General features: G+C 40.9%; 1 protein-coding gene across 19 annotated transcripts in view; it reads right to left on the bottom strand.

Moving 5' to 3' along the window:
• The window catches only part of LOC121880141 (neuroglian-like), a 176,277-nt gene that overhangs the window by 32,335 nt on the left and 116,169 nt on the right, over window positions 1-27,773 (bottom strand). For 13 of the 19 annotated variants that reach the window (XR_006091494.1, XM_042387211.1, XM_042387201.1 and 10 more), the window contains 12 exons: window positions 24,672-24,695; window positions 22,257-22,436; window positions 20,763-20,957; window positions 20,422-20,545; window positions 19,612-19,727; window positions 19,246-19,444; window positions 18,585-18,855; window positions 14,267-16,819; window positions 13,649-13,812; window positions 7,963-8,001; window positions 6,268-6,291; window positions 4,238-4,261 (listed from right to left, as the gene is read on the bottom strand). Coding sequence is in view for 18 of the 19 variants with exons in the window: in XM_042387211.1 (XP_042243145.1) it covers window positions 4,238-4,261; window positions 6,268-6,291; window positions 7,963-8,001; window positions 13,649-13,812; window positions 14,267-16,819; window positions 18,585-18,855; window positions 19,246-19,444; window positions 19,612-19,727; window positions 20,422-20,545; window positions 20,763-20,957; window positions 22,257-22,436; window positions 24,672-24,695 (3,913 nt within the window). In the remaining variant the exon portion in view is untranslated. The remainder of the gene's footprint in view (window positions 1-4,237; window positions 4,262-6,267; window positions 6,292-7,962; window positions 8,002-13,648; window positions 13,813-14,266; window positions 16,820-18,584; window positions 18,856-19,245; window positions 19,445-19,611; window positions 19,728-20,421; window positions 20,546-20,762; window positions 20,958-22,256; window positions 22,437-24,671; window positions 24,696-27,773) is intronic. The other 6 variants (XM_042387207.1, XM_042387210.1, XM_042387214.1 and 3 more) reach the window with 4 other exon arrangements.

Below are 27,773 nucleotides of genomic sequence, written 5' to 3'. Positions count from 1 at the left end.
CACTATCAGCTCCTCAGACAGTTTACAAGACCGGCTGCTCTGCGACCAAAAATTACTTCCAAATTTGTAGTTAATTTGAACGTTCACTCCATGTTATTTCTCTTTTTGTTCTGAAAGATTGTCTGTTCACTGTAAGTTCCTTCTCCATTTTATAATGAAAGCCTTAGTTGAACGACACATTCCCCCATGTATTTTCAGCGTTTTGGTCGCTGTACCCTTTTCAATACAACGTTTATTATTATTGTACTGATATATAAGGAATATAATTCTGTCACATTGTCTCTTTTAAGCGTGAGAAACTGCACACTTATGTATCACCCACACACTCATTATATAACACCTGCACACTTATGTATCACCCACACACTATTATATAACGCGTGCACACTTATGTATCACCCACACACTCATTATATAACACCTGCACACTTATGTATCACCCACACACTCATTATATAACACCTGCACACTTATGTATCACCCACACACTATTATATAACGCGTGCACACTTATGTATCACCCACACACTCATTATATAACACCTGCACACTTATGTATCACCCACACACTCATTATATAATACGTGCACACTTATGTATCACCCACACACTATTATATAACGCGTGCACACTTATGTATCACCCACACACTCATTATATAACACCTGCACACTTATGTATCACCCACACACTATTATATAACGCGTGCACACTTATGTATCACCCACACACTCATTATATAACACCTGCACACTTATGTATCACCCACACACTCATTATATAATACGTGCACACTTATGTATCACCCACACGCTCATTATATAACACCTGCACACTTATGTATCACCCACACACTCATTATATAACACCTGCACACTTACTGTATGTATCACGTACATACTCATTATGCAACACTTGCACACGTTCAAATATTTGTATTATGTAATTCGTGTAAACTTATGTTACACGTGTACACTTACTAAGCAACACCTGCACGCTTATTATGTAACTGCATAATTGCTATATAACACTTGCTAACTATTGTTACAGCTGCACACTTACAGTACAACACCTGCACATAAGTGTATTGTGTAATGCATGCTCAATTATAATGAAGCACCTGTCCTCACATTATATAGCACACTTATTACATAACACCTACACGCTTATTTTGTAATACCGGGCCACTTATTATACAATACATGCACACTTATCAGGTAACACCTGTACACTTATTATGCAACACCTGAACACTTATTACGTTTAACACTTATTACGTTACACCTGTTCACTCACTATCTAACACCTGCTTTTTTATAAAATAATACTTGAGGACTTATTATATAACACCTGCACACCTATGATGTAACACCTGCACACCTATTATGTAACACCTGCACACCTATCACAACACCTGCACACCTATTATATAACACCTGCACACCTATTATGTAACACCTGCACACCTATTATGTAACACCTGCACACCTATTAAGTAATACCTGCACACCTATCATAACACCTGCACACCTATTAAGTAACACCTGCACACCTATTAAGTAACACCTGCACACCTATTAAGTAACACCTGCACACCTATTAAGTAACACCTGCACCCTCGTTACCACATGCGAAGTATTACACTGAAACAAGAAAGAACAATGACAGCCAGTTCACCATTTTTAGACAGATACTAAATTTGGTGTAAATTACCGTATAATATAACTTTCTACTTGTCTGATAAAACCGATACCTCTGATGGTGTGTACAGAGACATGGGTGAATGAGCATACTGACGGCATCCTCACCTTCACTAGTAGGGGGCAATGTACACCAGGGTATGTGATTGATACATTCACTCTGGTCTTATAAGCTTAGGTGGATATAGTTCACTTAGTATTTACTGTATACCGTAAGTTCTACATTAATATGAAGGTAATATAACAGAAGTGGATGATTCTGATCAATGTGTTATTACAGTTACGCCCACATGTCTGGACTCTGCCAGAGATTTATGAATATTACGGTGTTATTTGTCTGTACCGTAAAACATATATATATTATATATATATATAGTTAGGGTACAACAACAACAAACTAAAAAAAAATTATAAGAATTTCGTTTGTCATTCTTTAGTGCCGTATACGAATGAACTAGAACTGACATGTATATGAAAAACTTGTTGGTCCAAGTACTGCTGGCCCCTGAAGTACAACTAAGAGAGGAGAGTCTTGAAGGTACAAGTCACAGCGCATGGAAAGAAACAGTTGCATTGTTCATAGTTTTGTTTGATGGTCTTAAGAATTAGATCATGACTGTATGTGTATAGTAATGTATTATGTCCAGTTATTATTATCATTTATTATTAATCTAGATATGTACTGAAATCATCACAGGCTGCGTAAGAGTTCTTTCATTTAGCTTTCGAGAGGAGCTGATTTATGAACGGGTGGCACTTAGATCTGTCCTCCACCAAGAGTACGATTAAGCTGTTCTTGAAGCATATTTCTCTTACACCTGTGCGATGGCTGGGATAGGAAACATGACCAGCAATTCTCAGAGATTTCGCCTTCAGGCTTACTGTGCACCACCACACAAGGTCTACACCTCGCCCTGTGACATCAGACGAGTAACTACTGTACAAATAAGACTAAGTGCTGCCCCAACTGTGTGAAATTACTTAATGATATACAATGTCACTACATAATTATATAAGTATTAACCAAATAAAAAAAATCACATCCTCTTCACATAAAATAATGAAAAGTATAATTTGTTTAAATAACTAAAACCTGTTAAAATTGTGTATGATGTACGAAATATCCAACATGAGCGACACTTTACCTATCACTGCACACCACCAGTCAGTCAAATCTTCCCTATCACTGCACACCACCAGTCAGTCTAATCTTCCCTATCACTGCACACCACCAGTCAGTCAAATCTTCCCTATCACTGCACACCACCAGTCAGTCAAATCTTCCCTACCACTGCACACCACCAGTCAGTCAAATCTTCCCTATCACTGCACACCACCAGTCAGTCAAAAACACCACCAGTCAGTCAAATCTTCTATCTGCACACCACCAGTATAATCTTCCCTACCACTGCACACCACCAGTCAGTCAAATCTTCCCTACCACTGCACACCACCAGTCAGTCAAATCTTCCCTACCACTGCACACCACCAGTCAGTCAAATCTTCCCTACCACTGCACACCACCAGTCAGTCAAATCTTCCCTACCACTGCACACCACCAGTCAGTCAAATCTTCCCTACCACTGCACACCACCAGTCAGTCAAATCTTCCCTACCACTGCACACCACCAGTCAGTCAAATCTTCCCTACCACTGCACACCACCAGTCAGTCAAAACACTGAGCAGACACTGCACACCACCAGTCAGTCAAATCTTCCCTATCACTGCACACCACCAGTCAGTCAAATCTTCCCTATCACTGCACACCACCAGTCAGTCTAATCTTCCCTATCACTGCACACCACCAGTCAGTCAAATCTTCCCTATCACTGCACACCACCAGTCAGTCAAATCTTCCCTACCACTGCACACCACCAGTCAGTCAAATCTTCCCTATCACTGCACACCACCAGTCAGTCAAATCTTCATCTCTATCCATCACACTACAATTTCTTTTTTTCATTCTTATACCTCCACCATCATCAGTTACTATCAACCTCTCCTTCACCCACCTATGCTCCTCAACCTCGTCTGCTTCACCATTCATCTCACAACACTTTATTCACCACAAACCATTCTCAACCCACCATTCTTCTCCCACCATTCTATTCCTCAAATCTAATACTCGTCATTCTCCATCAAAAACACAATAATTTAGAGATAAGTTTAACCCATCACACAGTTTATCTAGATCAGTAGACTTATTCCACTTATAAAATACCACACCATCGACACACGACATTCACACTAAAAGTAATAATGGAAAGCAACTATAACATGAATTCATCGTTCAAGGAATAGACTAACATATAAATAAAGTGGAGAGACTAAGCTAGCGAGAGAGAGAGAGAGAGAGCTACATGCAAAGCTATAGCTGAGGCGCAGACCAAGAAGGAAGTGTCATAGAGAAACTTTGATAAATATATTGACATTTGTACCACATGACACCATATTGCTAAACAAGTATTAAATGATTACATATATAACAAAGACGATCTTATGTTACTAAAATTTACAATACTTATTAATGTCTTACCAGATGTTGGAGAATTGTTTACTCCTTTTGTGAATGCATGAAAAAAAATATAATTAATATCAATATATAAACGTTGTTAATGTTATTATTTTTGTTTAATCAAATAAAGTCTTTAATCACGTAGACCATGTTAGTTTATACAGTACATAAGACAACTACAGTTAAAACTAAGGGGGATTACTTATTCCTGTTTACTTCCTTACATGAACGTAACAAATTATACTGTAGCTTTATAATCAGACACTATGGTATTATATCAACAGTATAAGATTCAGCTACAGCAACTCACTACTGTACAAAGCATCTTCTCAGAGTTAAGAAGGTCCGTTTGATGGAATAACGCAATGAATATAATAAAATAACCCAGTTTGACATACGATATAATATAAACAATTTGCTCAGTTACAAATAAATCTGAGATACTGCCCGAACGAGAGGCCAGCGAGCCATTTACCGCTCCAAGTCTTAGGGATAACGAGGCTTCATTTGGACTACTTCAAAATTTATTTGTGTTATCTAAAGAACTTAACACACCATAATATGCCTATGATAATTTATACTATTTCAATATAACAGATATATTACCATTAGTATTGTTTATAAAGTAATTAGGATGGTTTAAAAGGACACAGAAAGACTGAAAAATAGAATCGAATTGCAAGACACATCAATTAAACCAACACAACATCTGTGAAGAAAGGAAAGGTGGTTCATAAGCCTGTCTTGTTAGGGGTAGAACAGCACCCTTAGGCAGAGCTTGGTACTGCACTCTACTGACTGTTAAGTTAGCTCCCAGTCTGCAGCTGGGTGGACTAGGAACTGGGGCAACATTCAGTGACCAGCTGCTTGACTCGAACCTGGAGCCCAAGGGCAATGGGTCAGGAGGAGAGTGCAATATCCACTTTGCCGCAGCGCGATACAGTTAAATTTAGTTTAGTAAAGTGTGCATATTCTCATTATAAGACCCACACACAGTAAATAGTCACCAAGATCAGAACAATCAATCTTCTCTCTACGACTGGCTGCATACCACAAAATTTATAGTATGAACTTTGTTAAGCCATCTAGCTATGTTTATAAAAATAAAAATATATTACTTAAATTGGTACGTTTTTTTGATGAAATACTGAGGTTAGGGGTCATAGAGAAGGTATCTTAGACACTACACGACCTGACCGTGCGGCCAAACTCACCCGAGATGCATGTAAATAAAAGTATCTGTCCAGATGGGCCCGAAGAATTTAGAAATAATCACTAAGTTTCGTGTTGTCTCGGCAGGGTTGTCAAAATCAGTTGTCCTTGGTGTCATATTGTCTCACACAGTGTGGATAGATACTTTTTTTCGTTTTTACCGTGTTGATAATCACGGAAAAAAGTCCTCAGTCCTCTGTCCTATCCATGAACCCCGAGACTTATGAACCTATGAATCCGAGACATCACACATTGTTGGGCCCATAGATGGCGCACTGTGTGATGTCTCGGATTCACAGGTTCATAAGTCTCGGGGTTCATGAATGGGACGGACGACTGACAGGACTTCTTTCCGTGACTGTACACAGTAATGGGCATTGGTAAGATACATGTACACACTAAGGGATAATAGTGACATACAATAGTGGGCTTGCGTGGCTGGCGACCATATTAATATATGCGAGGAAAAGGTTACACACTGCTTGATGATCAATACACTGGTTTAGCTAGTGCGTCAGGATGAAGAGGATGAGGTAATTAGAAAACGTAGTAAGGTGCTGGGACCAACCAGCTCTCGCCACACACACACGGGAGAGGAGAGAGATAAAGGTGATGTCGAGTGACCACGATGGTGTACACATATTTAAGTAAAGTCAACATCACGAGACACATATACCGAAGTTTACACCATAAAAAAACATCAATATATAAAACACAGATAAAACGCAATCCGAATATAACAAAGAAATTGTGTATGCAGAGGAAAAGCCGAAGAAGCTGTGACCAGGGCAGACCCACGATACAATATTAGACAGGACAGCAGAGATCCTAATCCTTACCAGGATATAGGCACTCTATTTTTCCTTTTGAGTCCGCAGAGAAAATAGAAAAATAAACATATACAATAGTGACATGGATATAATCAGGAATTTAATTTGTACATTTTTCTTTGTTTAACAGCTAATATAACGACATCCTTGACATGTATAAATGTAAGTATTGCAGACATGATTTATTCTACAGTATAATTCAGTATAGCAAACCAATATTCTATTGCATTCCGCTAAATTACTGAGTGCAGTTCTACAAGGGGTGAGGCTACCTTGTTACAGTAGATGAATCAGCTGCTCTTATTTAAATTACTTTACACTATAGGCACGCGACGTGTTAAGTTTTACCCATGCATGTTAAGGCATATCTAACTGTTCCTCCTGATACATGCCATACGCTTTACCTCACCAACCAAGGGCCAAAAACTACTTTAAGTGGATAATTTTACAAAAGGATGATTTTTGCATCGGTTCACTAACTCTCCTCACGTACGGTATACGCCCAGACCGAGCGGGGTGTATGTGGTGTCCGTTCTTGTCACCTCTATCTAATTCTCTATTTCCTTTTCCTTAAAGGTGATAAGAAAGATCTAAAATAAACATGAAACTATGATTGACTGATGGCACCCAATGAGAAGTAAGAGTCTCATTTGTTTTTGTATGTTAAGTTTTAATTAAACTCGGTCAATATCACGTCAGGATCTGGTAATGTTAAGGGTGAATTCTGAGGCCCTTTGTGACAGCCATTATAAAACAACAAAATATATGTAGAGGAGAGTTGTCACTGGTATATCTTATAATATATGTCTGCCAGTAATATAGTAACAATATTCAAATCGTAATGACTTCTCTAATCGGTCTGAAGTGTTTTAATGATAATAAAATTCCATACCATCGATCCTAAAATTAATCACTAGAAATTATCGTGTGACTGGAGTATATCATGGTAAAGTTTGGTCTTCGTTATATAATTTTCTATTAATTGTTGGTTTATAAAAAAGTAAATTCACGAATCATTTTGTGGAGGAACATGTCAAAAAAGATGAACAAGATGGCTCAATAGGTGATTTATGGACCAAACAGTGTAAGTCTTTTTTTTTTAAGGTTGATCGCGTAGTGCTGAGTCCACTGGTGCTGATCAACACGCCTGACAGCTGTTGCCAATTATATACTTCATAAAAACATTTTAATTTTAATTTTAAGACAATGCCGATTGATAAAGTGTACACATACTCCGATAAACTGTACACATACTTTGATAAACTTTACATGTACTTTGGTAAAACAAACATGTACAGTAATAAGATAAAATCAACGCGGCCTCACTATAACTAACGTCACTTTTACAAACTTGACAATAAGGACCTTTGTCTGATAAACCGGTAATTCGAGTAAAGTAAAATCTTTCGTTTCTCTCTCCAAATTGTTAACTAAATTAGACCACAAAAATTCAATATTTAAAAGTAAACCAAGAGTTAAACTTGAGTCTGGGTCAGCAGGTGTGGTGTGCTGGGTCAGGAACAACAAACAGTGTTCTTGATATAATCTTTAAGATTTAATTTACTGAACAAATCGCAGTGAAGTGCACTATCAGCAACACACACACACACACACAGTGCTTGTATAATGTGTAACACCGGGACCCTTGGCACTGCTACTTATATTGACAAGCTATGGAAAGATAATACACTTTGTGGGTCTTACCAGACGTCGGAGTAGCTACTGTTCCTGGTGTTGGCATAGCTGCAAAAATATTATATATATATATATATATATATATATATATATATATATATATATATATATATATATATATATATATATATATATATATATATATATATATATATATATATATATATCAAAAAGTCGTGTTATAGAATGTGAAAGCTTAACTTTATTAACGTTCACATAATGGACAGTATCAAAAAAGTTGTCTGAAGCTGTACGTTGAAAAATAAATATATATTAAAAAACATAAGACTTCCTTTAAAGCAATTAGTGAACGTGAAGGCAGCCAAGTCCATCACCCCGCTCACTGTACATACAGTGTACAGTATAGTGCAGTGTGTGACGGCTGCGCTCTCAACCACCCATCGCATAATTCCTCCATATATCTTTTTTCCTCACCTTATAGGAGGTTCACTGGGTGTCGCTTAAACATTCAATACCATAAATATAAGTGGAGATGCTGGTAAGGGTCGAGGGGGAGGTGAGGGGGCGTGACACCCTCACCTTGATTATGTCAAAATGTGTAAAGTCCCGAGCGACGTTCACCGGCCACACAGCCACACACTACTAGCAGCTGCCAGACCTGTAGCCGGTAACGCTCCCGCCACATATACGGCACCACACTCAAACACTATTTTCAGACGTCTCTGGCACCCGACCAGTGTTTCGGCTAAGGTTACCGTTCGCGGGGCTCCGCATGCTCCTCTAATGTTATGTTAACTCAGAGTCGACGACCTTGATCTATGCTTACAATATGATTTAAGTGTTGAATACAATGTGGAAAGTCTTGGGAGAACACACGTCCTGGGGATGAATATGGAACCAAGTTGTAATGTTGCCACAAGCACCACCAAGTATGTGTTGATACTGAATTGTCTGCCACTTGATCTAGTGACACCACCAGACATGTGTGTTCATACTGTATTGTCTGCCTGTTACGTTGTTGCCATCGACCATTATTAACAAGGTACTCAAGATATTTAATTGCCTCCCTGATACACTGTGTTCTGAATTTTGTCTCTCGGACAGCACAGCACTTGGACCTAAACTACCCCCCCCACGCTACACCAGTGGAATGCACGTTCCTTCAACATTGCAAGCGAACCAGCACAATGCAGTCGAGTGTATACTACCACTACTTTCCTTCTTCATAGACTTCATTTTGTGTCACTTAGATCTTCCGTCTCCCTCAAATATTTGTCATTAACGCCAGGAAATACATTTACCTCCGGCTGAACGGAAAGAGTTCTCATTTAGTATTATTAGGACATACATTCACCCACGACGTACCACTCACCATGTATCATTAAGACATACATTCACCCACGACGTACCACTCACCATGTATCATTAGGACATACATTCACCCACGACGTACCACTCACCATGTATCATTAGGACATACATTCACCCACGGCGTACCACTCACCATGTATCATTAGGACATACATTCACCCACGACGTACCACTCACCATGTATCATTAGGACATACATTCACCCACGACGTACCACTCACCATGTATCATTAAGACATACATTCACCCACGACGTACCACTCACCATGTATCATTAGGACATACATTCACCCACGACGTACCGCTCACCATGTATCATTAGGACATACATTCACCCACGACGTACAACTCACCATGTATCATTAGGACATACATTCACCCACGACGTACCACTCACCATGTATCATTAGGACATACATTCACCCACGACGTACCACTCACCATGTATCATTAGGACATACATTCACCCACGACGTACCACTCACCATGTATCATTAGGACATACATTCACCCATACATTTCATACAGCATAAGAAAAAGAAGTCTCCATATATCACCCTGAAATATACTCAGTTCTTACACCATCAGAACATACACAGGCCATGTATATCTTCAAGGCGTCCATTCATACACACACTACAACCGTTGGGATGTATGGTACAGTCTGCCTGCAGCATAAAATTAAGACTCTGTGCCTTTATGATGTCCGCGTACTCATCTTGCACTCACATGACGTACTCACACTCACCCAGCACCTCAAGACGTACTCACACTCACCCAGCACCTCAAGACGTACTCACACTCACCCAGCACCTCAAGACGTACTCACACTCACCCAGCACCTCAAGACGTACTCACACTCATCCAGCACCTCAAGACGTACTCACACTCATCCAGCACCTCAAGACGTACTCACACTCACCCAGCACCTCAAGACGTACTCACACTCATCCAGCACCTCAAGACGTACTCACACTCACCCAGCACCTCAAGACGTACTCACACTCATCCAGCACCTCAAGACGTACTCACACTCATCCAGCACCTCAAGACGTACTCACACTCACCCAACACCTCAAGACGTACTCACACTCACCCAACACCTCAAGACGTACTCACACTCACCCAACACTACAAGACGTACTCACACTCACCCAACACCTCAAGACGTACTCACACTCACCCAGCACCTCAAGACGTACTCACACTCACGAGTCCCTATCACCCAGTAATTCACCAAACTTATCATAATCGGCTGAGTCCAAATAAAATGTAGCTTATATATGTAGATGAATTGCTGACTAACACCTTCTTCAGGCAGCCCAAGTTCAAGGTCTCCTGACTGCACCCTCGCCTGAACCATCTGATCGATTTTATCATTGAGACAAATTGCCGAGAAGCGCTCAAGAGTCGAGGTACAGTACATGTCTCAGATCACTGTGAGGTTGACTATCGCCTCACCAAAGCCAACCACTTCTTCTATGTTCCTCTTAAATGGTGAAAACAAGTTACCCTAAGGAGAATAAGTGTAAAGTAACTCCACAATCGTGTAAGTGATGCCGTCAGTGACTTGGAAAAACCAACCTTCAGTTTCAGACCAAAGCTGCTACATTACATCTACACAAGTTTATGATTCAGTGCTGCACACTTCCGGGGATAAAGAATAAGTGGTGTATTATAAAAATCAGAGCTATTCAGTCCCGCCAAAGTTATCAGAGATTCATTGGCTCGTACATAATAATTGATTAATATCGATATATCACAAATAAATCCATATAAAAACTGTTAACGGTACCCTGTTCTAGCTCACTTTAATGCTGAATTTAAGGTATGTAAAAATATAACTGCTTGGAAAAATTATCTTTCAAGATATGAGTGGAAAAAAGTTTGAAGTCACATACAAATTCACGCTTTCGGAGACACATTCGCCACTACTTATCTTTTCACTAATTATATGAAGACAAATGACTCAAACAAATAAAGCAGCAGAGAACAATGACACATTCAAATACCTTATTTTTTTGTGACAATACAAGAAAGCGATTTTATACTCCTAAGTGGGGAGAGATCGTGGCTAGGCTCGTTTATTGTAATTTAAATATAAATAAGGCGAGTGATACTAACTTTGTAAATTAATATCAATATAAATTATTAATCTCTAACAATTTCTGAGATTTCTTCAACTGATGAGTGATAGTAAGAATGGTATAGAAATATTCATGGGGTGGTCCTGAACATGGTAATAAACGCGTGTACGATAATATATGATTGACGCTGCAGATGATTAGATTGATATATAAATAATTGCGGTATAAATGTAAAAAAAATATATACTAATATCTTATATACGTATAGGAAATTATCCTCAACACCAGACGCCTTCGGTCAATAATAAAAAATAATAAAAATTTAAAACCCACTAAGTTAGACCAATAAGAGTGGCCTGATTGTAGGAACATGGTTCATGGGGGAAATAAAAACGTACTTAGGGTCACTTAATAGGTTAGGTTAGGTTTGGAAGAATATTTCCCGAATTGGCAACACATAACTCTTTCATAGTAACCTATGCATTATGATCATCGTTAAGGCATTAATTACTCCCACGAAAAGGACCACTAAACCTTTTTAATCTTCAGCACCGTTTGGGTTGATGAGTTAGGATAAGTTCGGATCGTCTGCTTAAAGAAAGAATGGCTCAGAGGTTCTGTACGTGGTATATTTCTAACATTGTCGTGAACTCTGGTAGAAGATGTATTCAAAAACAAAATCACATTCCTAGAGGATGATCTTACAGGGGTGTTGTAGCCGATCATACTGAAGGTGTGGCCATCACGAGGTCTTACTTGACACTTACTGTATCTTCCAGGAAAGTAAATTAGTACTCGCCATCCAGCAGGCTTGGTGGTTTCTGGGAGGCTGTGTTAAGAATAAGCTTCTGGGAGGCTGGATTAAGACTAAGCTTCTGAGAGGTTGCTTTATGACTTAATTCCTGAAATGTACTGTTCGTCAGCCTAAGGATTCCAGGGATTACGTTCGACCTGCACTTAGTTTCTTTCAGAGTTTAAAAAAAAAAGTTCTGTGGTTTTAAGTTTTCATGTATTGTGGATCCCTATAGTTTCCTTCACGGGGTTTCACTTAAGATTTACGCTAAAAGAAGCCAAGATCATACAGTACCTCGATTCATTCCTCAACTCGGGGTATAAATGCTGGATGACACTTGAGTTTCAGGATCCTGGACTAAAGATCGAGTTCTCAGAGCTTGTATTTACGCTTTCCTTTAGGTTAACACTTAAGAGTTCTATGTTACAGAAGTGTGAGGTTGTACTTGGGTCCCTTAGCTGTGATTTTACAGTATAGGGTCTGGGAATCTGAAGGAACGTTTGTATCTGAATGTGTGATATAAGATGGGTTCTAATTCAACAATTTTGACAAACTGTTCTAGTCACCAATATGTAAAAGTCTTTCAGGTATATTTTCAAACATCTTCTCAGTAATCCCATGAGCCTCGGCTGACACACACAATACGGAGGTTGTAGCTTGGAAAAGAAGGAAAAAAATCCAAGGGTGACTCAATTTACAAAGACTGCACTCCTTGGGTTTGTACAAAGTCATCATCAAAAGTCTGAGTTTACAAAGATTTCAGAGCCTGAATTTACAAAACTGTTTCCTAGGATTCAGTTTACAGTAAAGTATCGAGGACGTGGAGCTGCCCAAGACTACAAGCAGATGGATTTACTTGATTTTCCACGATATTTAATTTTCATAAAGGCTCCTCTTGGGTCAGTCACACAGAGAAAGAAGAGCACAAACTTATTCAAGATTCTGGCTTATAGAGGTAATCAACACACACCTCTATATCCTGATAACTTTCCTCAGCATAAGTGTTAAATCTTACCAAATGATTGATAACAAAAGACATTACATTACCAAGAGGCTTTCCTTTTAACTACGGTGGACGAGGGGAAGCACATATGACATTGCAGGTGTCCTCTGAAGGATAATATAACTGACAAATAACCACCAGCACACCTTGTGAAAATTGGATGAAAGATCACAATTCAGTAATGTAATAAGAGACGAGATATACCGATATACCTTCCCTCAGACGTGTGTCACTCCGCTGAAGATTAATGTAATTACTTCATTCATGTCACAGAAATAAGTGGGCCCTGAGAAGAAATTTCTTCGAATGCAGTACACAACAGAATTTCATGTAACAAATAAAAATTTAACTAAATTTAACTGGTCAGTGAAATTAAATTATAAATTTCACGTTTTTTTATAATAAATTACGTAGCTAAATCATATTTGTTCAAACACAGTGGCAAGGTCACCTTGCCACTGTGTACATGTATGCACTGACCTTCTGTGGCTGCGAGGTACTTAATATCGGAGGGCGTCTCGTAGGGCCCGTCCTTGGCCACTATCCTGACCTCGTAGGATCGACGAGGATCAAGACCTGATATGGTCTGGTAGAGGTGTTGACGCTCCACAGGGGATGACTTCCAGTGTTGTGTTCCCTTCACCCTGCCGTCACCAGGAAAACGTTTTACACATATTAGCTATGAACCAATAATGGTTATATTTCATGATGGTATTAACTTCTGGAACACTGACCAATAGAGCGTCTCATAGTCCTACATGTATCTGTGCCCCATGATATAATATGCAACACTGGCATGCCATTATAGAAAAACCTGGTTCTTTCCTATGTCTTAGTAATCATCTTTTATAGAATCAGATATTCATAACATTTTCAAGGTGAAAATCGAAACCAAATTTACTTTTAAAATGAAAATAATGATTGTGTTATGCCCAGGTTGCAATATGGACCAGTTCATGATCCGGGTAGTCAATTTGGCCAGTTCGTGGGTAGGTAAGGTCATTTACCATTGGTACCCAGTAGTCAGCAAGTGTACACTAAACTCTTATGAACAATGTACCTTAGTGAAAGAGTGTCATGCAAAAGGTAGATTCTTACCTGTTCTGAACATAGAAGTCAACCCCTGGGTGAGCCTCCAAGTCTGGTGTCCAGTTGACGCGTACTTCCACTCCTCGACCTTCATCGGCAGCGTCAATGTCGCCGTCACCATCCCGATCAGCAATCACGACATCACTTCCATCAATGTCACCATCTCCATCTTCGTCCCCGATGTCTTTAAAATCAACATCATTGTCGCCGTCTCGGTCACCAGCTACAACATCGTCTGAGTCAATGTTACCATCGTTATTAATATCGGCCACAGCAATGTCATCTTCGTCAATATCCCCGTCATGGTCAACGTCAAGGACATCGTCTTCGTCTACATCACCATCACCATCAGTGTCTTTGAGGAACACGTCCAAATTCTCAATGTCCGTCGAGTCAATATCGCCGTCATTATCTCTATCTAACCCCACAAGATCTCTACCGTCAATATGACCATCATCATTAATGTCAACAATGTCTGCAGCATCTACATCCCCATCCTTGTCTCTATCTGCAGCTTTAACGTCGTCAACATCAACGTCACCATCATTGTCAATGTCTGCGGCCTTATTATCATCTTCGTCGATGTCTCCGTCACCATCGAGGTCTATTACATCGTTCAGGTCAACGTCACCATCACCATCAGTATCTGAGAGCAAGATACTTTCACCATCGTCATCTGCAGCATCAATATCACCATCACCATCCTCATCTGCAGCGATCACATCATTTCCATCTATGTCTCCGTCGTTATCTTCATCTCCTATGTCAGCCTCATCAACGTCTCCATCGTGATCTCTGTCAGCAGCAGCGACATCTTTCATATCTACATTACCGTCGTTATTGATGTCAGCAACATCAAAGTCTTTATCATCAATGTCACCATCACCATCAGTGTCAAGAACGTCTTCTCTGTCAACGTCTCCATCGCCGTCAGTGTCTCCAAGAAATACTTTGCGGAGAGCGAAGTCAGTGGCATCAACATCACCATCACCATCCCTGTCCTCAACATCAAGATCGTCTTCATCGATAAAACCATCACCATCAATGTCATGTACATCAGCGGAGTCAACATCATTATCACCATCTTTATCTCCCTGCTTTACATCATCACCATCAATATCACCATCATCATCAATATCCGCGGCTTTAATGTCTTCTTCATCAATGTCTCCGTCACCATCAATATCGAGGACATCGTCACTATCTATATCACCATCGCCATCAGTATCAGCAAGTAAAGTGTTCCTGAAGGTGAAGTCTTTGGCATCAATAACACCATCAGCATTACGATCATTTATTTCAAGGTCATCACCATCAAGTTTGCCGTCACCATCAAGGTCGGCCATGTCAGCTTCGTCAACATCACCATCACCATCTTTGTCAGCGATGTTGAGATCATCCATATCAACATCACCATCATCATCTACATCTGCGGCGGCTATATCCTCACTATCAATATCACCATCACCATCTAAATCGGTAACATCTTCACGATCAAAGTCACCGTCACCATCTCGGTCTTCAAGGAGTGTACCTTCTTCATTATCATCACTTGCATCAATGTCTCCGTCACCATCTTTATCAGCTTTTAGAACATCAAGACCATCAATATCACCATCATTATCTTCATCTCCAATATCTACAGCATCAATATCACCGTCACCATCTTTATCACCGGCTTTAACGTCATCAGCATCAACATCACCATCATTATCAATATCGGCGATTGCATGATCATCTTCGTCTACATCACCATCTTTATCGATGTCAAGAACATCGTCTGAATCGACATCACCATCATTATCAACATCAGTAAGGAAGACCGTCTTTAAGGAGAAGTCCCGGGAGTCTACATCACCATCCCCATCTATGTCCACCACCTCAAGGTCATCACCGTCTACTCTCCCGTCTTTGTCCAAGTCGGTCAAGTCAGCGCCATCAATATCACCGTCTCCATCTTTGTCTGCGACTTTCACATCGTCTTCATCAACATCTCCATCGTTATCAACATCTGCGGCCCTAAAGTCTTTCTCGTCGAGAATACCATCGTGGTTGATGTCCACTACATCGTCCTTATCAATATCACCATCTTGATCCCTGTCCTCCAAAAGCACATCCTCTTCGTCGTCATCTGAAGAGTCGATATCACCGTCACCGTCCTCGTCCGCGGCGAGTACATCTGCTCCGTCAAAGTCACCATCTCCATCCTCATCGCCGATGTCACCTATGTCCACGAACCCATCATTGTCCCTGTCAGCAGCTTTTACATCCTCCACGTCTACAGTACCGTCATTGTTGATGTCCGCAACATTTATGTCATCTTCATCAATATCTCCGTCATTATCAGTATCTAGGACATCATCTTCGTCTACGTCACCATCGCCATCAGTGTCACCAATAATAATGTTTTTGTTTCTAACGTCGTTGTCGTCTACGTCACCGTCACCGTCTCTGTCAGTGCCGGGCTGCTCCTCATCTTCCTCCTCGAGTACTAGCCAAGTAAACACCGGCACCGCGGGGACACGGGGATCTAATACCTCCATGTCATGATCCAGCGACAACCTGTAATAATAGAGTACACTTGAGTCTCAGAGCCACCACTCGCTGTTCAAGTAATTCATCCACACTTATCCATACACCACATGGTCAGGTATCAATTACCTCCTCAGAGACTGAACACTGACCACCTTATGTCAGTCAAATTCATTCTCTTTGAACTTATTTATCACATGAATTATCAGAGTTAATGAATCCTTAACTTAAATATTACATTTACTGTTACTTTTAAGGTTTAGTTACATTATGTTCCACTCAAAGTTAATCTAATAAATCTTTCCGCCATCTACAAAACTTTATCTGCCTACACTCTTGTTTATAATCACATGAACAGAACTCATATTGTTTAACCTTTAAGAGACTTTTTACACACCTCTTCTCTTCTGCTGACACAACACACTCCTACCTTAAGGGGAGAGTCAAGACAAACAGACAGACACAGGCAGACAGACTAATACTTCTACAACCGAGAGATAAAAATACATGAACAGTAACCCGTCAATGTTATGTTCCAACCTATAGTTAGTAAAGTTCCTTAACCAAAACATTTTCTGGTGTCTCCTTTTCTCAACATTGTCTCTTAAAACTAAACAATAAAATCCGGGTTTTCAGGGAATTCCTTTCCGTGTAATTTTTTGTGTATAAAGACGATATTAGTGAGAAATTTTTAGCCTCTGTCTTTGTGACTAGTATACTGTGATAACAGAACTTCCACATTCCATTTATGATTTATTAATTAACTTGGACTTACACTTTGTCAATGTCATAACAGTGCACGTCACACCCCTGCACTCCCTTATTTACAGTAACCTAATCAAAATTTTAAATATTCTATACAAACATACATTAAAGAAACTCAAATTCTGTATATCATTGCATCACCGTGAAGTAATAATTATACCAGTAGTTCATACAGGGAGTGATGCACTTCTTCCATCTCTCCACCTCTATTGTTCCACTCCTTCCACCTACACTTACAGAGAACTTACTCTATAAAACGTGAATAAATTAAATTAATCATTACGGGAAGACACTACAGTGCGCTAAATTACTCTCAGGGGGTAAAATATGGAAGTATATGTACTCTAAGATAAAGGGGTTTTGTAAACAACGTTTCCTCCTTGTTAGTCCTTACAGATGGATTTTCTTCAACACTTATATTTTGTAACTGTGAAACTTTACTGTTTTCACTTTGATCTTCTGACGTTGTAAATGTACTCTTGTCACACTCTTCTTCGTCATACACGATTACTCTTAAGAACTTAATATTTGTTGATTAACTTCACATTCAGCAGAGTTTTGTCTTGAACAACATGTAGTCGGTTTGTGCAGTGGAATATATTACTGTATCAAGGTTCTAGTACTGCTCTCTCGACCGCCTTCACTTCCCCAAGTTGGAAACTCAGGTACCCGTTTACAGCTGGGTGGACTGGGCGTCCCTGTATTTGGAGTCTGTTCCTTATACTGTATCTGGGGTCTGTTAACCATACTGTATCTGGGGTCTGTTAACCATACTGTATCTGGGGTCCGTTAACTATACTGTATCTGGGGTCTGTTAACTATGCTGTATCTGGGGATCTGTTAACCATACTGTATCTGGGGCCCGTTAACTATGCTGTATCTGGGGTCTGTTAACCAAACTGTATCTGGGGCCCGTTAACTATACTGTATCTGGGGCCCGTTAACTATACTTAATTAAATATCTTAACTTATTTTAACTATGCCAATATACGTCTAATAAACCGGGCAGAGGAATGACCCTACAACTCACCCTTCGCCATCCCCGGCCCCATTGATAGCAGCGACAGTAACCCTGTAGGTGGCGCCACTCTCCAAGTCTGTCAGTTTAACAATGTTTAAGTTGGGAGTCAGAGTTTCACTGTAGTTAGTCACTGGGCCTTCTTCCCCGTCTCCATTGATTGTACAGTAATGCACCTTGTAGCCTCTCACAACACCGTGTGGCTCCTCTGGTGCTTCCCAGCTTAAGAGTAGACTGTCATCCCCCAGCTGCTTCGACTCCATGTTCGACACAGGCCCGGACTCTGTTGAGACGAAGGATACATTCAGTTTGGTGTTCATGAATTAAGGAATGCGTACTACGGCAACACACATTTATTTTTCACATTTGTCAATCTTCTCCTGCTATGATGCAAGATGGGAGACATTAACAATATGTGCTTTCTCCGCCAGTCGTTCTTACGCTGTAACAGATGTGTTTTACCATGTTGATGTTTCATAAGGTCCCAAGATATTGATCAAGGGTGTCTCCAATCCCTCCACACATCTAGCAACAAATACAGTTTAAGTTCTTGGTCTTGTAAATTATATACATCATCTTCCATAATTCTCTTCTACTGAAATGATTATGACTTATGACTAGTTTTGAAAGCCATCTAAACCAAATAAAGATATATTGCAGGTGAAGTGCTAACCTCCTTCGGCAGTCTTGAAGGCAACGATGGTGCTGGCAGGACCTGTGAAAGCGGAATTGACGGCACTCACTCTAGCCCGGTACGACATGAAGGGTGTGAGACCCTTTAACTCTGCGCGACCTACAGATCCTGTCGCCAACACTTCTTCGTGAAGTTCATCATCGTCATCATCACCATCATGGTCTTCCCAATACTCAATCTAATAATAGATACATTTATGTAGTATTTATTAAAAGCATAACAACTATTATTATTAAGTCTATAACTTTACGATACATCGATGATAGAATACAATACTGATAAAAAAATAAAATATTAACTTCAGTGTTTAATTGGTGTACCATAAGACCTCCCCTTACACCTAACCTTGTAGCCAAGAAGCAGGCCGTTAAGAGAGTCTTGGTCAACGGGTGTCCATGTAAGGACGGCGTCGGTGGCGTCAGCATCAAGCACCTTGAGGTCGTCAGGCTCGTCTTCAGGTTCTGTGGTAGAGTTGTCTCAGCTTCATGATCCATGATAATCCAATTATGGACAAGTACAGTGATCCACACGAACAGTTGTTACTTTAGGATAAACTCCCCAGTTTTACCTAATAATAGGTAGTGTGACTAAAGTAAAATACACTGTCAACTGGCTTTATCAGGCCACCATGGAGATGAAAAGTGATTTATTTTTAATTATTGAATAAACAGTACCCAATAATATACAACCCCAAATGAAAGGCTAAATTTATTTGAGTAAATAAGTGTAAATGAGACAATCTCACCGTCGACCTTCGCATGAGGCAAACATCGCTAAACACTTCTCCATAGATGTGAACAACACTTGTACAGTATCTCAAAAAAGTATCTGTCAGGATGGGTCCGATGACTTCCGAAATGCTACATGCAACTCGTGATGTCCCGGGAGGGTTGGTATGTGTGGCCCTGTGGCACACTGATCCTACTACATCTGGTGACCGAACATCATATTAATTAAGCCAAGATACACACACATTACTTCACTTATATCAAACTATATACCAAAGTAAATGGATGTCCCAATATCTATCACTAGTGGCCCCGTAACGTTTCACACAGTGTGTGGACAGACTTTTGTGAGATACTGTACACAGCAGATCTGCATAAAAAAATATTATTTTACCTTTAACCTTTAAGATGAACGCATAGTGCTTACCGTCCTGGCCGGAGTGGCCGGTATAGGTGAGGAGGCTCGGTGGGGCGGCACCGTAGGCGTTGTGGGCCTCCACTTCTACTTCATACTCCAGATAAGGCGGCAGCTCCGTCATCTCCACCTGGTTCTAAAGTATATCCAGAACGCCATACTTGATGTTATTAATGGTGTGTTTTGAAGGTATATTCAATTAGTGTATAAATGTATAACTTTTTGCTTCAAATACTGTACAGTAAAGTCCGTATTCTTGGTAAACACACAGTTGAGAATTAATTTATTGAACATTTATAATAAAAATTAATCGTGTCCAATGGCGGACACAACAGTTACTGTAGATTACAAACTTTTTCCCAGTCATCGAAGATCATTGTGTGCCAACCATCGTCGTCATTTTCTTCGTCCTCAGTCTTGGTCTCGCCTTCGACTTCATCAGTTGTGGTGACGTTCTCTTCGTCATCGTCGGCGTCATCAGCGTCATCAGTTCGCCAGAGGACTTTATAGTGAAAGTCCGGCCCATTATGTTCTTCAGGTGCCATGGTCTGTCAAAATAAATTATTAAAAGTTAAACATTATCAGAGCGGATGCAAACCCTGTCCGCGAACTATTACCATGACCGGTTAGTATTGAACTAGTAACGTTGTTACTGTAAATTAATGTCCCATGTCATCGCTGTCTTTTACGCCAGATTAACTCTGAACAGCGATCAGTTGATGTATAAACTACTGAAATATTATCTCCACGATGAGCAGCCCCTGCCATGACGTGTGACACAGCTAGTGAGACCCATAACTGTTATGCACCGTACGTTTTGGAGAAGACCATCAGGCACTAGAAAGTGCCGGATGCGAATCTAGCAGCAAAGAAACTGCAGTGGCTGGACCTTCCCGAAGGGGAACGAGATTGATAGTACAGACAAGCATTCCATCGATGAGCATACTCTGCCAAGATATAATGAAACTTCCTTTCGGTCGACGAAGATGTGAGCCTCTCCACCCTCTGACCCTCACGTCAGCTGTGGAAACCTCAGGAATGTGGAGAGTGATCAGCTAAGTGCTGCTTCTTTGAAAAGCGTTGAAACCACGATTACAGAAGATTAGCCAGGGCTGAGGAGGCAAGACTGTTTGTGACTGACACAAACAGGTTGAACACCAATGAGCAGATGACCGAAGTCAAGAAAGTTGAAGAGGCTGAACTGAGATGTACACACGTAGAGGCCGACACTAGACTGTTGTTGCATGCAGCTCAGGCAACATCATGGCGCTCCAGCTATGGTCATCAATTCTCCAGACAGTGACGAGGTAGTTACTGGCGTCTCATTCTGTTATTGTATTGGCTCACAGCTGATCTTACGCACAGACACACAGCAGCGTACTCGTTACCTGGATCTCACAGCAATCGTGCATGTACATGGAAGAGATGTCTGCACTGCCCTGCCTGGTTACCATGCTATGATGGAAGAAGAGGCCATCTGCACCCCCTATGGGAAGAAGCAGTACAGCCGGGTGAATGAGCTGATGCACAGTACGAGATGTTTGGCGCACTCACGATGGATCCATGCAGGTTATCACTGTCAGGGTGCAGCTGAGAACCACCTGCACTGTATCAACAACCAGACTGCCATCTGGACAGGGTATCTAGAAAGCTGTCTAGAGGTGCCATCTCCACAGGGTCATGGATCGGACGCCGCAGGCAGCGAAGTCACCATCAAGTGGCTAGATGTGTCCCCTGCACCTATGTCAGTCTTGGAATGTGTCAGCTTAGCTTAAGACACTAACAAGGTATTCTGCCTGGTTAGTGTTTATACAGGAGTGTTACAGAGTGAGCAGTATGGTTATTACCTGCCAGGAGATGACGAGCGTGCCGGGTGATGTGCCCGTGACAGTGACGTTGTAGGGGTGGTGGTCAGGCGGGAGTCCTGGCGGGAAGCACTGGGCAGTGTCCTCACTTGGATCAGACATACCTACACGGTTGAACGCCAGCACACGGAAGGTGTAGTTCAGTCCCGGGCTCATATCCACCTATGGAGAATTATTGTGTCAAATAATTTCAAATGGTATGACTATTAATAATATCACACAGTTAATATAAATCATCCGCTGGATATATTGACCGACTCATATAACTACGTGTTATTACAAGTTATCTGTACCTCTAAGGTCCTCTGTACCAGTCAGATCACCTGTAACAGTCAAGTCCTCTGTACCAGTCGGATCACCTGCAACAGTCAAGTCCTCTGTACCAGTCAGATCACCTGTAACAGTCAAGTCCTCTGTACCAGTCGGATCACCTGCAACAGTCAAGTCCTCTGTACCAGTCAGATCACCTGTAACAGTCAAGTCCTCTGTACCAGTCAGATCGCCTGTAACAGTCAAGTTCTCTGTACCAGTTGGATCACTTGTAACAGTCAAGTCCTCTGTACTAGTCAATTCTCCTACCAATCAGAGGTCATCTCTACCACTTAAGGACCTTCCTTCTCGACCAGTAGGAGAGACAAACATGAGCCAGACCAACCACACAGACAGAGACATTACACCAATCAACCAGACTAAATATACAAGTCGGGGGAGGTGAGAAGTGTAACTCAGACGAGTGAAATACAGAGACAGGTGTAGACAGGCAGCGTGTGTCAGAGGAGGCAAAATGTATTAGTCAGGGGAAAAATATACCATCAGAGGGAGCAGATATACCAGTCACAGAGGCAGATATACCAGTCACAGAGGCAGATATACCAGTTACAGAGGCAGATATACCAGTCACAGAGGCAGATATACCTGTCACAGAGGCAGATATACCAGTTACAGAGGCAGATATACCAGTCACAGAGGCAGATATACCAGTCACAGAGGCAGATATACCAGTCACAGAGGCAGATATACCAGTCACAGAGGTAGATATACCAGTCAAGGGGGGGGGTAGATAATAAGTCAGGGGGAAATATTCAGTCAGAATTGGAAATATACCAGTTAGAGGAGAATGTGTACCGCTCAGAGGGGCAACCTGCTCATAGTTCTTATTTTGGAAACTTGGTGATGTTCAGACAAAAAATATGTATTGTCTTATATCAGTATAACACCCCATAGATATTAATGGCTATACATCTCCAAGACACAAATATCAACATCTTCATCACAATATTTGGCAAACATCATTCGGCTATATCAATTATATACACGACGTATATTTTATATTTTTTACGAGAGGAATTACTGCGCCGTTAACTTCAACTATCAAAGCTTATCTCATAATTAGACTGCGTATAGTAAACCTCTCGGACGAACACAATTGTTGGGGTGTTTTTGGTATTTGGGCAACAATTAAAACGTCTGCATGACTACTGTATATTAGCTAAACCCACAAATTTATCAAACCTGTCCGCACCAACAAACCTGAACGGTGAGGTGCGATTTCCTTCCACACACTACAGTTATTGGTGTGGACAAACATACAGTACAACCAGTGTGACAATATGTATACACCTACTTTATTTACACAACTATCATAAAATAGTTATACATTATAGGTGTATCAATTCTACTGCAAACAACGTAGAGCATTTGACCCTCTGATTGAACCTAAGGGCCCGTCTTACTTCCGTGTACATACAAACTGACAGTCAATTCAGAGTTTCTTTTCTTCCTAACTGGAAAAGCTTTAAGACATTACCGAAGAGGTACTACTATCAACTCAGTACATTTATAATCATTAGACATTGCTAGAACCAATTAAAAGAGAGATATCCCAAAACTAGCTTTAATTCTTTTTACTAAAATGTTAAACAAAAATTATTTTATTCAGATTATTTTCGTGATGCACTGACTACTTTCTGTACCTCAACATGGTATTGTGGCCGTGGGAAACACCTTGAATCTGGGGGATGCTGGGAGGGAGGGATGGCATGTCCCATGGTACAGACTATAATTTGGTAATTCGTATTGGAGTGAACTGGGGCATCACAGCTACAAGAGAAGGTTTATGGGAAGAACTAATACATGATGGTTGTTTAGTGATAGAGATGAATGGATACACACTAGATGCTTATGTATTACTATCATGAAAAAACATAAGTAAGGGATAAATTTTTAATATTAATAGAATAAGTAAACTTTACTGTTAGGAGAATTTTTACCAATAGGATCAGACTTAGAAATACAGTGTCTAACAAAAGATGGCTGTATATTAATGCATTTATAGATATACCTGGAGTATGATGATGTATTAATACTAGAAGTATACCTACAAGGTAAGATACTCACACGGGCGATGGTCTGGAAGCGAGACTAGCGGTGGCCGGGAGAGGAGAGGGCACAGGAGAGTTAAAGGCAAAATATTGGTTAGTTAGAAATAGGTCCTCTGTTTGGCACTAAGGTAGGGCTCCAGTGTGGGCAGGGCTCCAGTGGGAGTGGAGTTGCAGTGTGGGCAGGCTCCAGTGGGAGTGGAGCTGCAGTGTGGGCAGGGTTCCAATGGGAGTGGAGCTACAGTGTGAGCAGGGCTCCAGTGAGGGGGTGGAGCTGCAGTGAAGGCAGTGCTCCAGTGAGGGGGTGGAGCTGCAGTGAAGCCAGTGCTCCAGTGAGGGGGTGGAGCTGCAGTGAAGGCAGTGCTCCAGTGAGGGGATCTCTAATGGAATAAGACTGGTGTGCGGGAAGCCTCCAGTAACAATAGAGCTCCGTGGCGGTCAGGCTCCAATAAGCACAGGACTAAAATACTGGGGATTTCAGTACCAGTGAGGCTCCAGGGAAGATGGAACTAGAGGGACACAAGAGGAGGAAAGGTTCAAGAGTAGAGGGACACAAGAGGAGGAAAGGTTCAAGAGTAGAGGGACACAAGAGGAGGAAAGGTTCAAGAGTAGAGGGACACAAGAGGAGGAAAGGTTCAAGAGTAGAGGGACACAAGAGGAGGAAAGGTTCAGAAGAGTGGAACAATGGAGAAAGTAGACTTAACTGGGGGAGGGGGCAGAGGGGGGGACTATTGGAGATGTGACTCCATTAAGAGGAAGGTTCCTGGGTGAACGAGGCTTGATCGAGAAAGGGACTCCAGTGGGAATAAAATTTCAGTAAAGTGAACTTCGTGGGAATGGGGAATATGGTGAGAAGTAGGTCGAGTGGGGTGGGTCTCTTATGAAGGCAGGCTAAAGTGAGGGCGAGGCGTCAAAGAGGGTTTTATATCCATGGAAGCAGGACTCTAAGAGGGAATGAAATTTCAGATGAGTTAGGACTCTTAGAGGGAAGTATATGTCTGTGGTAATGTACTTCCAGAGGTTTAGGACGCCAACTGAGGTAGGATGTAGTAAGCCTGAGGTGGAGGAGACATCGGTGTGTGCCAGTGGGAATAAACCGAGATGAAACTTTAGCAGAGGTAATTCTCCCATGAGAGGCAACAGCAGTGGTTGGAGCCTCATTGACAATGGACATTAAAAGTAATGGGGCTCCAGTAGTAACGGGGAGGACTGAAGTTCCATAGAAGTGAGGCTAAATTAGCGATAGTGGTCAGTAAGTGGTGGTGCGCCAGCAGAAAGTGAGCATTCTATTCAAGAAAAGCTTCAGTTAAGGATATTATTTCAGCATAAAAATAAATTCACAATTTGTATGAGTTTATTTGTCGACAGAGGGAGAGTAATGGAGCTCTAATAATGCTGGTGCTCCATTCTGTATAGTTTCAGTAACGGATAAGACTTCAGTAAAGAATGAAGGTACTTTAAAGGAATGATACCAAGTTGATGTCAGACTCAAATGAAGTTGGTTTCAGTTAACATAAGACATTGGTAAGGCTGGACTTTCAATGCAGGGACGAGGGTTAAGGTTTCTGCAGGGAGTCTGGAGCTCTCGTCAACGAGACTGGAAAGTGATGTGGTCTTGAACGACAGGATGGGGCAAGGTTCCAGCCAACACACAAGTTTCTTTAGAATAGCATACGGCAAAGGCTCGTGGATATTAAATTTCATTAATGAGTGAGGTTTTAGTACAGTGGCACGTTAGTTGATCAGGACGGTAGGTGGAAGAGCCTAAACGAGTATAGGGTGGATCTAGTAGGATGTGAAACCCAAAACGTTTTGAAATATCAATAGAAATTAGGCCTTCCTATCAGTGCGGGTGTGTCTAGCGTAGAGGGGGAAGCTGAGAGGTTTGGGTACCTGTTGGGTCTCTTGCAGGGAATGAGAGTGCAGTAAGAATGGGGTTCTGGGATTATGGAAGGTCTTTAATAACGTAAGGTTTAGGTAAGGGAGGAGTTCCACCAGGGACTTGGACCTCGTCGGGAATAAACTTTTTGTGGGAGTGAGGTGGGTGGAGAGGCTACAGCACAAGGGGAATGCAAATACGTGTGGGACTCCAACGATGGCAAGGCACCCAAAAGGGAGTAACCATTTTGGATGGGGCAGTAATGGATGGGGGGCTTGATGGGGTTGGGCATCAATATAGGCTAGACGCCATCAGGAGCTGTGACTACCATGGGGTGTTGTTAGGGGGAATAAGAGTACTAACGAAAGTTATACAACTGTGTTAAAGAACTAAGCAACCTACTAAAGTATATACCACTGTGTATAAGCTTACTGAAGAAAATATAAGAAAATTAAATGCTGCATTATTAGAATAGAATTACTAGACTGACCAACTAGGACTGAAGATCACAACTAAGAAATGAATATAGAGGTTGACTCATATATGATACTGTAGAAATATATTGGCATTTATACCTACAGTCAGAAAATAAGTGAGGTACTGTACCAAGAACCACTCAACCGTGTTACTACTAAACACACAATATTGGTGAACTTTTACAGAGTAATGTTTGATAAGTATTCAGAGCAAAAATCTAATAAAGAGTTTTCCAAAAGCAAATATTAGAGCAAGACTGACAGAAATTATCATTATGTCAAAAAGCATCAAGGAGTCGGCAAAAATAAAAAATGGGTCGAGTAATATAATCGTGGAGACAAAGATAGATGGCGGGGAAGGTCAGGCACTCACCACACTTACAGTAGGAGTAGACAATATGAGGTAGTATAAATAGCAGGTCATGCTGAGGCAACGTTTACCTAATATATAACACAGGAATTTGTAACAGTGATTCGATCGTTAACAATAGCTCTTAATCCTCTTTGGGTTAAAGCCCTGACTATATAAATATATTGCAGTCTTCCTTTAAACAGTGATCCTTACGAACACCGATAATAAAAACTGAATGGTTCCGTTCCGTAACTTTACATTAAGTTACAATCAAGAAGTGTAATTCGGAGTTTAAAACTTATAACACGGAAACGGATAAAAGAAAAGGTTAGACCAATTTCCGATTATTTCAAAGACTGTACAAAAGAAAATGAAGGAGAGTATTTACTAAGGCAAAAATAGGCAAGGTTTCAC

The sequence above is a fragment of the Homarus americanus genome, unplaced genomic scaffold (genome assembly GCF_018991925.1).
Source record: "Homarus americanus isolate GMGI-L3 unplaced genomic scaffold, GMGI_Hamer_2.0 scaffold30108, whole genome shotgun sequence".
In the NCBI taxonomy this organism is placed as follows: Eukaryota; Metazoa; Arthropoda; class Malacostraca; order Decapoda; family Nephropidae; genus Homarus; species Homarus americanus.
This window is presented reverse-complemented; position numbering and strand designations above follow the sequence as displayed.